Here is a 16,106-nt window from a genome sequence, read left to right as displayed (position 1 = left end):
ATGGGTCTTTTTTTTTAATCTGAAGTGAAATTGTTCTGAAACAAAAGTTAACTCCATAAAATTGTCTAAGTCACTCGCTGGTCTAGTTATGATTTATGAAAAGCCATTAGACCGTCTGACTATTTGAAACAGAGGTTGCTAAGAGAGGAAACTAGCCGCATTTTAGTAACGTGGAGGATGTGAAAAGGGGATAATTACCAGAAAGCATCAAACATTTAGCATGGTGTCATGTCATGGTACGTAACACTTTATTGCTCTAACTTTATATTTCACGTTGCAAGATCTACAGTATATGTTTCACTGATCAGTAAGTCTACTGTAGACACAAAGGCTCATTTCCTTCTCCATATAATATATTTTTTTAAATTGTTACCTAATAATTAATTCATTTCTCAATGTTGGAAATTCTTCTACCCAAACATGCTTTAAGGTTTATGACCAAGTTTTGCTTGGAACAGTACAGGATGTTAAGCCACTTTTCATATTTTGTTCTCAAGCAAGTTGAAATGAGGCAGGTAGACCAAAAAAGTGTGCTTTAAGCTACATTTAATTGGGTATGGTTGAATGCATAACTGAAGCATTCAGATATCTGCTGAGAATAAGTTCCTATCCTCTAATGCTGCAGGCCCTACAGCGTCAGCAGGCAGGCAAGCGTACAGCCTGCAGCAAGTTAGGCCCTGCTCCAAATAATTGATAGAAATGTCTACCTACTGTGAAGTATTTTTAAGGATCACCAAAATCTGAAAACCGCATCACATTCATTCCACCTGTCCGTAAAACAGAATTGTCTTTTTTTGTTTTTGGCCAAACCTCCAAAATATGTTCGAGGTCCTTTATTAATTAAAAATAGAACAAAAGTATTTTGAAGAAAATACTGTTTTATCAATTGCAATGGAGGCGAGAGGGCCGAGTGAGGCATTTGGCCTCATGGGATATGTGCAAGCCCCTCCAGCCCACTGAAAAAAGGCTCACAAATGGCAATTTTCAAAGGGCCGAGGCAGGCACGGGCTGAGTCAGCTTCACACCCCGCTGTTTTGTAGCAGGACCGAGCTGGGCCACGGCCAGCACGCTTGCAAAGAGGCTCCGAAACAATGTGGAGCGCAATTAGTTTACAAGAGTAGTTTCATACCTCTCAAAAAAATACACAGCTCTTGCAATTTCTACTTACGAAATCAAGCAGGTAACTAGAAATAAATTTACACACTAGCTTGCAGCTTAGTAAGAATGGAAACAGGTGACAGATCAGACACCTGTACCTGCTCCAGGCTCCCAGAACCGAGGTGTTCACATTCAAACCACAAAGTTTAGTCTTTGTGGCTGGAGACTGGAAGGAAACCCAAGTTCAGAACCCGGCTGTTAATGAATGTTAAGTCCTTTGGGAAAGCCCATCCCCAAACACACCATCTTTGCAAACCCTCCCACGCGTTTCCAGCTACTGGGAGCAGAAATCGGTGTCCAGCAACCATCCACCCCATGCTCCGCACAGCCACACGGTCACTGCCAAAGGCTGCTTCTGGGGGCGTAATGTACATTCAAACCATTAAACAAAAAGGTATTTTGGTAGAAAGGGTCCTACAGAATAACCCAGCAAAATGGACAATTCGACAGCAAGCCAATCTGGTTTTGCAATGTCAATCGAGGAGTTTGGGAGTGCACACAATTGAACTTCAAAGCAAGAAACCGAGGAGTCCAAACCGTGCAGGGTGCAAGCTGCAGGAGGCTTCACATTCCCCTCAAACTCGGCAACATGCAGGGCAGAGACTACACAGAGCTAGGCACTCCTGGTCCCTCTTCCTAGGCTGCCTCTTCCCAAACTGCAAACCTTCAGGCATTAAAAACATTGCAGCAGGGTCTCCATGAAACATGTACACACATCCACACATCCAAAATAAGATTCAGACTGTACTTAACTTTCTGAGCCGATCTGTGTCCAGATCATACTGTGAATCAAAATTCACAGTACTTAATGTCAAAATAGCCTGCGGAAAACTCAACTTCATCTGTATCTATTTAACAGTGGCAGTAGAAAGCTGATCAGCAGGTGTCTATTTAAACGGATTATTTTCAGCTAAAGCTACTGTTACAAGAATGCTTTTCTTACACCTTGTCAACAAGTGAGGTCTGGCTGGCTTATTTATTTTTCTAAATTTTTATTTTTGAAACAAATCTTTTTAAAGCCAGATGGAATTGAAGACCTGTGTAGCGTTTCATTTCTGTGATTAAATCCACCCTCTAAGTACTGTGGAGAGAAGTATAGACAAGCTAGATGTGTTGACGTAGTTGAGACAAAGAGGCTGCATGAAGATAAACGCTTCAATGAAACCACGGTCTGGAAACCTTACAAAGGGAAGGAGCCCGAGGCTGCCATGCGGATGCTCCCGCAGAGCTGACCCAGTAAGACGGGCTCCGTACAGGGAAGGGCAGCACACCGGTCAGAATCCCCAGCTGACACCTCTGTGCACTTGGGCATCACCAATCCATCAAGCTCAGTTGCATCTGAAGGTTTTTCTCTAGTTATCAACCTACTGAATGGCATATTCTTGCAATGGGAGTCCCACATATGAGCTCAGCAGGTTGTTAATCAAAACATGAAGGTAATGAGTTTATGGGAAGCTCATTTAAAAGTGAGGCACCCTTAGAAAGAACTAAGCTTTCAAAAACAAATACACACACACACACCCCCCAAAAAACCCAACAGCAGTAACGGGAAAAAGTGCTGGTTGGCTTTTGGTCTGCCAGGTTTTTTTTTATCCCCCTTCTGAATAAGTGACAAACATAGTACCTAGGCTGATAAAGGAAAAAAATAATATTGAAGATGAAAGCACATGGAAGAATAGAGACTTTCTTGCTCTGATAGCCGTCCTTCTGAAGTCATTTTCATGATAAGGTAAACAAATGGGTTTGTCCAGAAAGTCACGCACATATATTTAAAAGCATTAATAAATCTAGTCTATAATGTTTTCAACACAACTTCATAGGAAGGCAAGAAGCCCATTTCTACACTAAGACTCCAGTTCTGTTGTTGTCACCGTGGGGTGACAGAAGTGCTGGATGCCGCCGGCGGTGGACACAACCCTCTGCCCCGCGGCTCCTTCCCCTCCTGCTGCTCCGGCACCGCGTGCCCCGGCAGCCACACGCTGAGCCAGGCTGGGAAGCTTTGGCAAGACACCCCTTCGAGCCCCTGGTTCTCAGCTGGCTGAGGTCCCCAGGCAGGTCACTGCACGGCTCGGCACACGGGTGCCCGGGCAGCAGGGCTGGCCCAAGGCAGGACAGAGGGACACGAAGCCAGAGGAAGGCCAGGCTCTGTCAAAGCCAGCCCCTACCGAGAGCTGCCTGAAACAACTGCAAAACTGTGAGCCAGGTGCTTCTGCAGTAGTAAGGTTAAAAGCTGCAGCTTGGCAGATGCCAGACTGCACCAAGCTCTAGAAAAGCCTCAGCTTTTTAGCACCAAGCTTCCAAGAGAGAAAATGCTACACATTTCTGCAGTGTCTTTGGTTGCTCTCGTCTATTTAGGCTGCGAGGCTTTCTCTGCTTGTGATACTCCCCTTTCACACATTTGCAATTTTATGGAGCATCAAATAAAGCTCCCAGAAAGCTGCATTTTAACATAACCCTCAAAACTGGACAACAGTAATAGTGACAAGTGGAGAAGCTGTGCTCTGCTGCTTCAGCTGGGGAGGGCAGGGAGACCCCTCCCTCCCCACCACACTTGCAACTCTGAGTAGCTGCCAGGGAATGCCCGCCTTATTAATCAGCGCTGGAAAACAAATCTGAACATTAAAATGCACCACCTGCATGTAACAGGACCTGCATGCACACTCAAGTATGGCTGAGACAAAACTCAACTTCCAAAGCATGTGAAAATAAACACTTCCAACTTTTCAATAATAAGTGATGTATCTGAAACTGCTCCAGACATATCACTTCTGCTTTCAAAGCTTTTATTTTCTTTTTTTAAAGGGGCTTCATCATAGCAGAGGTGTGCTGTTATAAAATGCTTTGCTTTCAAGTCCTATCATTTTCAATCCAATGACCTTCTGCACTCCACAAGATGATTCTGCTCTGAGTTCCAACAAGCTGTATGAAGTTACCGTTAAATGCAGTTAAATCAAGCTTCAAAGTTGGCAAAACCAGCCCCTGCACATTATAGCTCAATTTCACATTATAGCTGTCCCACTAGGATGAGTTCAAAGATTTAATTTCATTAGCCTGATAGCATTTCCTTCTGTTAATTTTACACTCATTCACCTACAAGCCACTATGGCAAAATGCAGATTTTGCACAGTATGTTACAGGTTTATGGATTTTTGCCAGCAATCTCTAGAAGACAGCGTACAAACAAGTTAGGAATCAAACAGAAGTATATATACTGTCAGCCATCCTCCCATTTTCCAGAAAGTGAGTGGCTTTGGTCATCAGACACATGTTTTGTGAGGAGGCCCCGCCAGGCGCAGTCAGATCAGCGCCAGGAATTCGGTGAACCTGGGGTCACACTGTCAGGGCTCCAGAGAAATGCAGCGCTTAAAGCATCTGAGCAGAATTCAGTCAGGGAATTAGATGACTGCCATTACAATAGCAGGGCATCCGTCTTTCCGCTGATCTGTTTTGCTGCATTTCTGTTCTCCTGAAGACAACAAAAATAAATTCTTACCTAGTTCTCCTCGAAGGTTAACTAGTTCTTGAGACAACTCTTTACGCTGTTTCAGTGCTTCCTCCCTCTGCAGAGGAAAAAAAAAAAAAAAAAAACAAACACAAACAGTTGGTTACTAGAGATCTGAGCAGGGCACCTTCCAATAATTAACTTACATGTGTTCTGTAGGAAAACAAGAGGCAGGAGCAAGAAGCCAAGATATGAATCATTTAGGATAACAGTTCTGCTGTTACAAAATACACAGATGTTCTTCTGTTGTTAAGGAAGTTACACTTTAAAACAAAGAACAGCTTTTTCCGGGATAACACTGCAATTAAAAGCCTACTTTGCAGCAATTAATGATTTTTTTTTAATTTTATTTTATTTTTTTTTTTTAATGATGGGTGTAGCTACATAAACCTCCAGGACAAATCAACCAATAGCTGTCAAGGGCACGAAAGTACGGTATATACTACGTGAAAGAGGCATGCATTAAATATTTATCTTAAGCTTACTCAAACACAAAACCAAAAACTTTGCTAAATGCTCAGTCTTCCCTGAAGGCAAGGCACAGCCCTGTTCCAAGTTGAATACCCCCCCACCCCACCGCTCGCAGTTCTTAATTTTAAGGTAGATGACGTTTCTTATCCTGAGAGAACCGTACCGGCTCTGTGCTCAGAGCGAGCAGAAGCACCCACCTCCCTGCTTTGCCTCGGAGCGGCGCCTCAGCCGGGGGAAGGCGGGCAGCCAGGTCCCCCTGCCCCCAGACCCGCACCCCAGGGAGACGCGAGGCACGGCCACGGGGACCTGCTCCGCGACCGCCGCCTCGCACCCACGGCCACGGCCCGGCGGGGACAAGGTCCAGGGCTTCCCACCGCCGGGGCACCTTCACCTTGCCCCCGGCCAAGCTCCCCGCCGCCAGAGAAGCTCCGCGAAACAAACGCTCGTTACCCTTGCTGCGGCACACTGAGGGTAGAGGCAGAGTTTGCTGCTAGAGCAGCCCATCTTCCAGCTCCGGCGGCCCCCCCGGCACTCATGGGCGAGGCGCAGGTGGTGGCACCGCCGGCCTGGCTGCTCCGCAACGCGGGACCTCGCCTCGGCGGGTTATCCCCCCTTCCGCGCCGATCGCTCCCCGACAGCGGCAGATACTGCGGCTCCTGCAATTGGCACGAGCAGCCAGCGACCGCTTAAAGCCACAGCCCTTCTTTTGTGAAAGGCGAGTCCCGAGACGGGAGAGCGATCGATCTCTTGCTCGAACGGCAGCCGGGATCGCGAAGGGAATGCTGCCCTTCCCGGCGGAGAGCTGAGCTTCTTTTTAGCCGTCTCGAGCTTGCTGTACGCCGCTTTCACACTTGATTTGTTGATGCAAAAATAAACCGCGGGAGGCCTGAGCTGAATGGGAGAGGCACCGATACGGCAGCTCTGCTGCTGTCAATGCTCAGGCTTGCCATCACAGTCCCTGCGCACGCAAAGAGCTTGCAGCTCACTTTGCATGCTTTTCCTCCGGCTAGGGTACATCAGAAAAATTAAAAATAATGCCCCGGCCCAAAAATCACTTAGACTTTTGCATTAGCTGCTGCACAATTAACTATGGCAGATGAGGCTGCACGCTGGCAGGGCCACACCAGCACCTTAGAGCTCAGCCTTAGAGCAGGCTCTGTTTGCCCCCGGTCACTCTGGCCACAGCCTGCCCCAGGCTAACGGTGCACTTGCTCACCACCTCTCCCTCTTCAAAGCACCCTGACCTGGAGGTGGGGATGCCCACTCTACGCCTGCGGAACAAATAAAGCAGTAAAGTACACCGATTTTAAGGCAAAATAGAGGGAATGAGCACCCAGAAGCCGGTCACGTACTAAGGTCTGACACAAGACTAATCAAACTGAGTGACTCTTATGCTATCAGCTCTCATCTGCTGCAAGTTATAGGAAATTATTCTGCAGCTGAAAAGGCTGGTTAGAAGAAAGGGCCAGCCCTTTACTATAAATATTTGTATTTTTGACCTTGTATGGGAAAGATCTCCTTTGAATCACTACAGTTTAAGCAGTCTTAACAGTTATTTGGACAGTGACACACTAGTAGGGGTATTAAGCAGCTGTGTTGCAGTTTTACATTAAACACTTAGAAGCTTTTTACAGTGGCAGTGGGCTAAGATTGAAAACCACGCCTCACCCTCCACCGTAAATTCTCAGGAGAGCAGAGCACTCAGTTATTGAAAGGACTCGCCCTGCTCTTCCCTGCTCAGGAAGGAGAGATGAGTCATCTTGCTTCTGTTCAACACCAGTTCCCGCTACACACACGCAGCATCCGATGATGAAAATGTGGATGCTGCAGTGAGGTATTTGAGCTGCACCCTAGCACACCAGGACACAACCACGTAGTGGATTTGCAAGCAAGTGAAGCACTGAAGCACTTCCATTTGCAGGCTGCGGGCTCCTGATGGGATTTTTCCAAAGCATTTATAATAACCTCATCCATTACCAAACCAGTGTACAAACACATTTAGGAGATTTATTTTGTTTTTAACGCACACCCCGTCCCCCTTGGTTTGCATATTCATTCTTTATTCTAATTCTCAAAAACATCATCCTTGAACCTGATTTCTTCCAGTCCACTCTGTCAGTAAAACATCCCAGATTTTTCCCCCTCAGCCTAGTCTCTAGGCCAGCTTTTTCTGAACATATTCTTTAATGGGTAGTGATGCTACAAGCCTGTCTGTCTGTATTTCTTGATTTGCAAAACCACAACTGGACAAGCTGGAGGTTGAGGCACCAGGTTTCCAAAGGGCCTACTTCATGGTATACTCACTTTGTTTTTAGCTAAAGCAATTTGATGAGAAAAGGGCATATGAGATCAGGATATACTAAGGACAGACAGAGGCTGAGACTAAAAACACAAAATAAAATTGAAAAACCCACTGCCTTTTTTTTTTTTTACTGTTTCTTGATTTCTGCAGCTCTTAAACCCTCTTGGTCTTTATTGGTGCTGTTTAATCTTGTGCCTCAACTTCCAGCTTGTCCATTCATAATTTTGCAAATCAAGAAATACAGACAGACACACTTGTAGCATCACTACCTGTTAAAGAATACATTCAGAAAAAGCTAGCCCTAGAGACTGACAGCCTAAAATAAGTATAATAAGTTGGTCATATGGTTAAGCAGCCACATGAAGTAGTCAGACTGACCAGCAGTTAATTCAACACACTTCTAAATTCCGAGAGAACTGAAGCTCCAGGTACAGCAGCCTCCCCCAGAAAACATGAAAATTTCCAAGACTTGAAATCTACGTGCAGTGAAATACCAAAGATCACTTGAATAATCCAATAAGGGCCACCTTCAGTATTTAAAGACAGGCATGCACGTGCTTTGGGCTGGAATATCGAGCAACCTGATAGTATATGCTTTACAAGATTCTAGTTGAAAAAACAATTCCAGGAATTGAAAGACCTGGATCAAGTAGGAGTATACCGGATGGAGCAATCTGGCAATAGGGATCATCCTCGCTTAGTTATCACAGACTCAAGAAGGGTCTTCGTGCCAATTTAAAGCTGTTTCTGGCACAATCTAGGAATTTTTGTCAAGATCACGTAAGATGACTGGGTACCTATTTTTCTTATTTTAAAACAATCTATTGTAGTTGCACAAGAAACCCAGTCAAGCTTTAGTCAAAATATTCCTCCTACCATAAACACGGAAGGTGTAAGGAAGGAACAAGAACAGAATTTGGGGCTAAAAGCTTTGCCACAGGCAATAAATCAGGGAGGTGCACCTCTATCATCGGACGCTACAAAAAAGAAATCTCACCATAAAGAAGGAGACTTGCACATTTCTTGTTATGTGAAAGATTATGCAGTTAAAAATCCTTTATGTTCTGAACATTTGATTAGCGAGTTCAGGAGGACGTGTACCCCATAGCAAGGACACTTGGAAAGGTGAGGTATGCCCCACTACAACTGGATAGCAAAAGAAGAGGTCCAAGGTAAGGGGTTGGAAAACATGCCACTTTCAAGACTACAAAAATGACCAAGTCAGAAATGGAATCAATTATGAAATTTCTCATTCACGTTTGCGTTACTGGCAGTTACACAGCCCAGTTACAGGCTTAAGAGTAATTGTCCTGGCAACCAGCTATTTTTGCTCCATCTCGAGTTTCAATCGGACCAGCCTAGGGTCATCTTAGATACAAACAAGGGTGAAAACACATTAACATCCGAACAATTTCCACTGCTTTGCTTCAAAAGCAGGAAGCTCTACAAAAGGCCACATCCCAGAGTGAACAAAAAAAGTATTTATACCAAGCATGCAAGCAGTCAACCTTCTGGCTACGTACCTACAACAAATCTTCACATGAGAGAGACACAAGATACCTCCAATAGCTCAGGCTACGAGCAGTTTTCAAGCTGGAATGAGTAAGTATTTCTCAAGCTTCCCACAGCTCCTTTGCAGAACCCAAATCCAGGAGCACGGAGTTTTATGGCAAACTGGCAACTCTGATTTCCTTGAGAAGACATGCAACAAGCCAGACTAACCATTTCAGGCTTCCCAGCAGAGTCCTGCCGCTGGCCAGGTGAGGTGGCCCTGCCCTGCTGTGGGAGCCCCACACTCTGCCTACAAGCCAAGGCTTTGAGAGCCGCAGATAGGCTGTGCCTGGCCAAAAAGCCCTATCCACCTTTTTAAAGTTTCTTCTCCATGTTAAAAGCTACAAGCTCTTCTAACAGCTACTCAATGTAAAAAGAGCAAACCATGGCAGAAACTGGGTTTCGAGTGTGTGTGTCCAAATAAGATAATGCCTCCCATCTGGTAGTAATTACCCACACAGCACAGTTCACATTTTAAGCAACTACACTCCTTCTGGAAACAAAGTGTGTACTATTTTGGAGTTGCACTAAATAAAGAAGAATTCACAAGAACCAATACAGAAAAGTTTGCACTTACATGCCAAAAATTGGAGGGTTGGTTGGTTTTTTTTTTTTTTGTTTTTTGTTTTTTTTTTTTTAAATTCAAGCAGCTATGTCACACCAATACCTATGTGATAAGCTACCTACCACAGTTGCCTAGTCTACCCCATGCAACGTACTACCTCCTCCAGGAGCTCTGTGCCATTTCAAACTTCTTAGCAAGCTTCTGTAATTTAATAAAACCCTCTCACTCAGTTTTCCATGCTCAGATTAATGTTTCCAGATCTTCCTCAAAACTGTACTTGCGTGAAGCCTTTTATCTTCCACACATTAACAGGTTTAGAACAAACATCACGCCTTGCCGCAACCGAAAACCGCAAAGCACCAGTACTTTGCAAAGGAACAGGCACAACCCACTTCAAGGTCCTGCAATACCCCATGCTGGAGCTCTCCCCACTTGCGGCTGGGATGCGACGCGGTCCCTGTCCGGGGAAGGTGGCGGAAGGCCCCGGCGGTGCTGGCACCAAGCGCCGCGCAGCATCTGGGCAGGCAGCTCCCAGTCACGGGCAACGGGCAGCAGCTGTGCCCGTCCCAGGCAGCGCTGGCCGGGGGGAAACGGCTCCGAGCTGGAAGGCTGTAGATCAACCTTCTAGCTTTATCAGCGTTACCTGTTGTGAACAGGTCATTTCAAGAGTAAAGACTTATGGGAGGAGAACATTAAGTGTCAAATATAAAAAAAATTACAATATTTTTTTTAAAAAACATTTTGTTAGACCGGACTAAATAAAATTTGTTCAGAGCGCATAAAACTGAAAGGAAGCACTTACACTTGGTTTACTGTTACACACAGGGTCAAACTAGTTTTATTCTGGAAAAGGAAAAGTCTCATTTTTAATAGTCATTTGCTCAAACTACAAGCACATATTCCTAAAAAATCAAGCTTAGAGAGAAATACTGAGCATCTTAAAAAACAAAAATAATAAACTGTGGTTATTTGCAAGCAGTTCTGTAATATGAGTGCTTAGACCTTGCAGGAGATGGACTTAGTTTGTATGGAAGAACAGATTCTCATTTAACTATTTAATATTGGTGCGGTCTCAGTTGCCAACAGTTCTTAATGCAGGATGTGTCTTTTTCATCTGAGCAGATGAGAGCAAGCATTAGAAATTGGAGTCTCCTCCATCCTTGTGCCACACCAGTCATGAAAAGATGAGCATGATCATTGGCCATACTGTAGTAATTGAGTCACATCTTTGCACAAACTCCAGTCACTCATATGTCATCAGCTATAGCCTGGAGGTAATCATGAAGAGGTAACAAAAGGGGCATTCATATCCGCTTTGCAGTGTGACATTTGCTTTGGTTATTTTGGTCCTTATACTACAGTATTGCTACCAGTTCCTGTTCCTTTTTTGCTAGCAAAACCCAATCCTCTGAAATAAATCTTCTAATTAGAAGTCAATAATTTTAGAAGTGATTCAAAAAAGAAAACAACAAAAACCACCAAAACCACCTCACCTGCACACCACCCTGCTTAAAAAACCACTAACCTTAAAATGTCATTTCATTCACATCACTCAGGGGTAAAAGCAAGGGGCACGGCAAACATGCTTTGCCCCCTCTGCTCCCCTGTACATTCTTGAATGGAGGAGTAAGCTATTACTGCAGTAAAGTAAAAATGTCATTAGCATCTCAAAAAAAAAAATCTACAGTGAAGCAACTATTTCCAAATTACTATTGGCATTTGTTAGTGTTATGTGCTGCCTTCTTACCAAATTAAATAAGCAATCGATTTTCACCTTGACTTACTACTTCAAACAGCATTCAACTAAGCCTCAGACTACAACATTTAGGAGATTAGCTATTAAGAGATGCACTATAATTTCTAATATTTGACTTCTCATTTGCTAGGTACATTCATAGAGAATCAGATGCTTATTCCCTGATGTTTAGTGTGAAACACTAAAGCAGAGAACCAGCCAAACAGGATTCCTGTGAGTCACTTAATATTTAACAGGGATTTTACACTTGAGGGCTCTTTATGCCTTACAAGCTTCACATGGGATTTTGAGATCATAGGGGATCTTTGCTTTCCCATTTTGAAGATGTGATGTCTACCTTCATGCAATAACTTCACAAAGTCAGGTCCAGGTGTAGCAATATGGGTTACTTAACTTCTCTATTGCAGCCTCTTTTCTACTTTACCATGTTCCTGAATTCTAATATTAGTTTTCACTTGCCACATAGAATGACTCCCTTCTTCCCAATAAAAATTCTGATCTCAAAAAAAAAAGTTTACCCTACCTGAGCAATTACTTATTTCTCAATATTTAAAGTTTTTTTGTCTCCATTAGTGTCATCTGAGACAAAGTATCCATCAGATACCACGGAGCTTTAACAAGTTACAATGTCACAACTTAGGTTCTCACATGTAGAAAATTATAATTATCTTTATAAACTTCTTGGAAATGTTAGGATACAAGATCCTAGGCACAGCATTACAGTATTTGTTTTCTATCATTCTGTCGTTAAGGCTGTTTAGAATTTCCTTTGAAAAAGCAGTACAAAACAGAAGGGGGAAAGAAGAAGAAAAGATGTTATTTATTTTCTTCTACTAACCCCTCCTTATCTATGTATCTATGTAATAATTAGCTTCCTACTGTCATTAATTCTGCATCTTCTTGAAAAAAGTAAATTAGGAGAAAATAACAAGCTGTAGGAAAGGACTCCCAGTTGTCTCCAGCTGTAGCCCATTCTGAACACCCAGATGCACCCAATAAACTGCTTAACTGAGGCGTCTTCTAAAAAGCTATTTTCACCAGAGCCTAGTTTCACAGTAATTATTGGATTAAAATCTTTTTTTGGATGTTAGAGCTCACAAACCTTCAACCTGTTGCCAAAAACATTCCTGTTCATCAGCAGCCATGTGTTACAGGGACCTCGAGAATAATTTGAAACTTCCTTGCTTTCCAGCAGATACCTGTCAGCTGCAAAGTGCCAGAGCCTAGCTTTGATTTACAGGGGGAAGCTACTGTCTTATTTCTCACATACTCTCCTTTACTGAACAGAAAATACTTGAATTCCTCAAATTCAAGATATTATCTTTCGACTGAGGTTCTCAGTGACTTTTTTTTTTTTTTTTTTAAATCTGATGAAACACGACAATTATGTAAATTAAATAACCTTTTGCATGAGAGAATAAGGATATATCAATACTTTGGGATGCCAGATTTAAAGATCAGAAGTACACTTTGGATGAAAATCCTAATGAGAACCAGTCAAGTTTGATGTTAGGTTCTAGAAAATCAAAACTATAAATTTAACGCAAAGACAGCTGCTTTAAACAACAGGCCTACCAATATAATTTGGATCTATAGGCCAAAAATTATGACTGTTCCAAAGTTCTTCCTTTTACTATAAATGGTTTTGGATTTAGTGAGGCAATGTTTACTCCCGCATCTTCAGCTGAATATGTATTTCTCATTTGATAACTAATAAAATCTTCTGTTGAACTTCCACAAAGGCCAAATATTTCTGATACATGTGTGTCTGTATTCCAAAATGGAAAAAAAAACCCTCTCCGTAGTGCTAAGAAGTTCCCCAAAAAACTAGTATCTCGACCCTTAGTCATCCACATGTCAGGAAATGCCAGTTACAGTAACTCATATACCAATAGTTGATTTCTATTTCCACCTATAAATACTGAAGCCTGTTTCAGCCACACAATTTCTAGCATATGACTTACGTTGCTTCCTGTGTCACATCCACAATTAGTGGTATCCACATATTATTGCCAAGGCTCCATAGCCTCTCAAATAGCATTTCCCTTTATGAAGGAAACTTCTTGAAGATGTCACCACAGTCATTTCCAAGTAAAGTTTGAACTGTAAATACCAGTCTTCCCATAACCATACCAGGAGAAACACAACAGTGAAATTTAGTTTCTATTCATCCCTGTAGAACAGACACAAATTTGTAGCTCATTTCTACAGCAGAATCTGCTGCGAGCTCTTGAAACAGATTCATTTATTAAAGCTGAAAACTAGAAATGGGCGTTTATTATAAACATTTTACCATCTAAAGTTTATTTTAAACAGTCTGAGTAGTTCTGAATGTGGCAATTTATGCATTAAAATGAGAGGATACAAAGTGAAAAGCTGTCAATTCACACTTTGAACAGTCACAAAGCCCTTCAAGTCACTCTAACAATAGAGTTAGCTTTCCACTCGAAAGCTAAACCTCCCTTAAGCAGCTTTAGAAGCTACAAAAACCATATTTAAACCCAAGCTAGTACTGTGCTGCTAAAACAATCACCCTCCACCCCTGAACATGTAAGAGTTTATACATGGCAGTGAGTTAGAGGTTGGAACTCCCCAGCTGGGGGTTTGCCCCCCAAGGACCTTGAGGCCTTGTGGGGAGCAGCCCCGCGGCAGAGGAAGGGGCTGAGCACCCCTGGGGAGCTGAGAAGCAGAGGCTTGTGCAGGAGTTGCCACAGCCTCGGCCTCATCAGCTGGCGAGGTACCTTGGCAGGACATCACAAAAATAATCAAGAGTCCGGGATTTTCCTTCCCAAGGGAGCATCTGGCCCCCACCCACAGCTGTGGACCTTCCAGGCACACCTTCCCACCCCACCCCTGGGGTTTCTTCACTCCCACTCCTTCCTGCAGTGAACCACTGCGTGGGGGCATACCCGTAACATTTTGGGTATGGACAGACCTATAAAACTAGACCTATAATAATTTTTTTTTCTCCCTGAGTGCCTGAACTGGCTCCTCAAGGCCAGGCAAGCAGCAGTCCGTGCAGCCACGAGGGCAAGGGAAGAGAGGGCAGAGCTGCAGGAGTGGCAGCCACAGCCTGACCGACCGCAGATGTGCTAAACCATTTATTTAAAGCCTCTGTGAACACATCTGTTACCGAAGGGACAAGAAAAATTCAATATTAATATGCAAAATTAATACCAGGGGAAGTTAAAAGATCAACCCAAAAGCAGCAGTGCAAATTAGAGCCTAATGCAGTTAAAGGTAAACAAAAGATGGCTTTCCTTAGCACTTCGTGCACTTATTGTAAGTGGCTGATTTCACCATTTCCTCTGTATTGCCACTTTTCCTTTCTCGTTTGAACTCAAAAAACAGGAAAACAGTTATGAAGCCACAGGAGTTACCAGGGGATCAGAGGGAGTGTAGCAGTCTAGAAAGACTAAGTTTGCTTTTGTGATTAGCCCACAGTTTGACATGTGTCTCTAACACTGCTAGCACACATGCAGTTCTAATAATGGAAAAATTCAATATAGCGTGGCGTTCTTGCCGGCCACAATGTTCATTGCCATCAAGTATTCTGGATGCCAAGACAGTTTCCATCTGGTATTAACCCAGTGCAACAGTAGCTCCTGTGATATAGAAATTGGGTTTTTAAGATTTTTAAATTCAGAAGAGTCATGGTAAAGGTAGTTAAGCATAGAAATTCCCTTGACAAACTCTGACAGCTCAAATGTAAAGGTATTATCAGAGCCAGCTGTTAATATCGACAGTTCCAAGATAATGCTTGCAACAAACAGGTTTGAGCTAAAACAGAGTTTTGTGAGAGATTCCTGCTGGGCTAGAAACAGCACAGCAGCATTGCTCAATCTCGTTTAACCCTTCAACAGCAGCCTCAGCAACTTCCCTCCAGATGGGCTGGCTGCATTTTCAACAGAAGTCATTGCCAGCAAGTCCTGATTTTGTTCGCAGCTATCCCATTTCAAGCGAGCTCATGAGAAGCAACTTGAAAATTCTGTGCAGAAACGCACTGGGACCTTGCGGGGGGGGGTGGGTGGGGTGGGGTAAGGAAAGCAAACCCCAACCAACCCAACAGCTGAATCACATCCCAGTAACTTCAGCTTTGCAGGGACAGTGGGAGAGGCTGGGGCTGGGCTGCACAGCCTCAAAGTGACCTAACAGCTCAATCTCTCTTCTCCATTTGGCCAGGCAGCCTGTCCTCGACCCTGTCTCACCCTCGCACTGGCTCTGGCCACATATTAGGACAGTCCATGTCACTGATGTGGCAAAGAAATGCTCTCTCTTTGGCTGGGTTGGCTTTTTGGTAGTTGCAAGGGGAATGAGCCTCTGCTGGGACAGACCAGCACCAGGAACCCAGAGTAGGACCTTCCTCTGGTTATAGCAAGTTGTTTCTTCAGCTTACACTACATCGTGTCACTTCACACTTGCTCTACTGTGAGGAATGGAAGCACAGCTTTGCTTGTCATATAATCAGCTAAGCATGATTTATTTTTTTTAAACCTGAAAAGTTGAAGCTACTTTCAGTTGGCTCAGCAGTAGTTAAGATATGAGCCCCTGCCTTGCAAGCTAAAAGCTAACTTCAAGTTTCACCCTGAGTTTACACAAAGAGTTTGAAACCTACATCAGAGGGGTCCCCCAAGAGATAATTTAGAAAAATAAATGTATAGCCAGTTGAAATTATGTTAGCCATACCAGACACACACCTCACCAGAAAGGGGAAAAACAAAACAAAACAAAACAACAATCAAAACCAAAACAAACCACAAAATCAAGATGACCCTTCACAGTGTTCCCTAAAACACAGAAC

General features: G+C 43.5%; 1 protein-coding gene across 8 annotated transcripts in view; it reads right to left on the bottom strand.

Annotated features, from left to right (window-relative positions):
- MTUS1 (microtubule associated scaffold protein 1) overlaps window positions 1-16,106 on the bottom strand; it is a 126,228-nt gene that overhangs the window by 11,670 nt on the left and 98,452 nt on the right. For 7 of the 8 annotated variants that reach the window (XM_042807754.1, XM_042807753.1, XM_042807755.1 and 4 more), the window contains one exon: window positions 4,652-4,718. In XM_042807754.1, the coding sequence (XP_042663688.1) occupies window positions 4,652-4,718 (67 nt within the window). Of the gene's footprint in view, window positions 1-4,651; window positions 4,719-5,581; window positions 5,775-16,106 lie in introns of those variants that run through there. The other variant, XM_032999009.2, reaches the window with a different exon arrangement.

Source organism: Tyto alba, unplaced genomic scaffold (genome assembly GCF_018691265.1).
Source record: "Tyto alba isolate M040663 unplaced genomic scaffold, T.alba_DEE_v4.0 Super-Scaffold_6, whole genome shotgun sequence".
NCBI lineage: Eukaryota > Metazoa > Chordata > Aves > Strigiformes > Tytonidae > Tyto > Tyto alba.
Note: the sequence above shows the minus strand (reverse complement) of the source record. Positions and strands in the feature narration are given on the sequence as shown.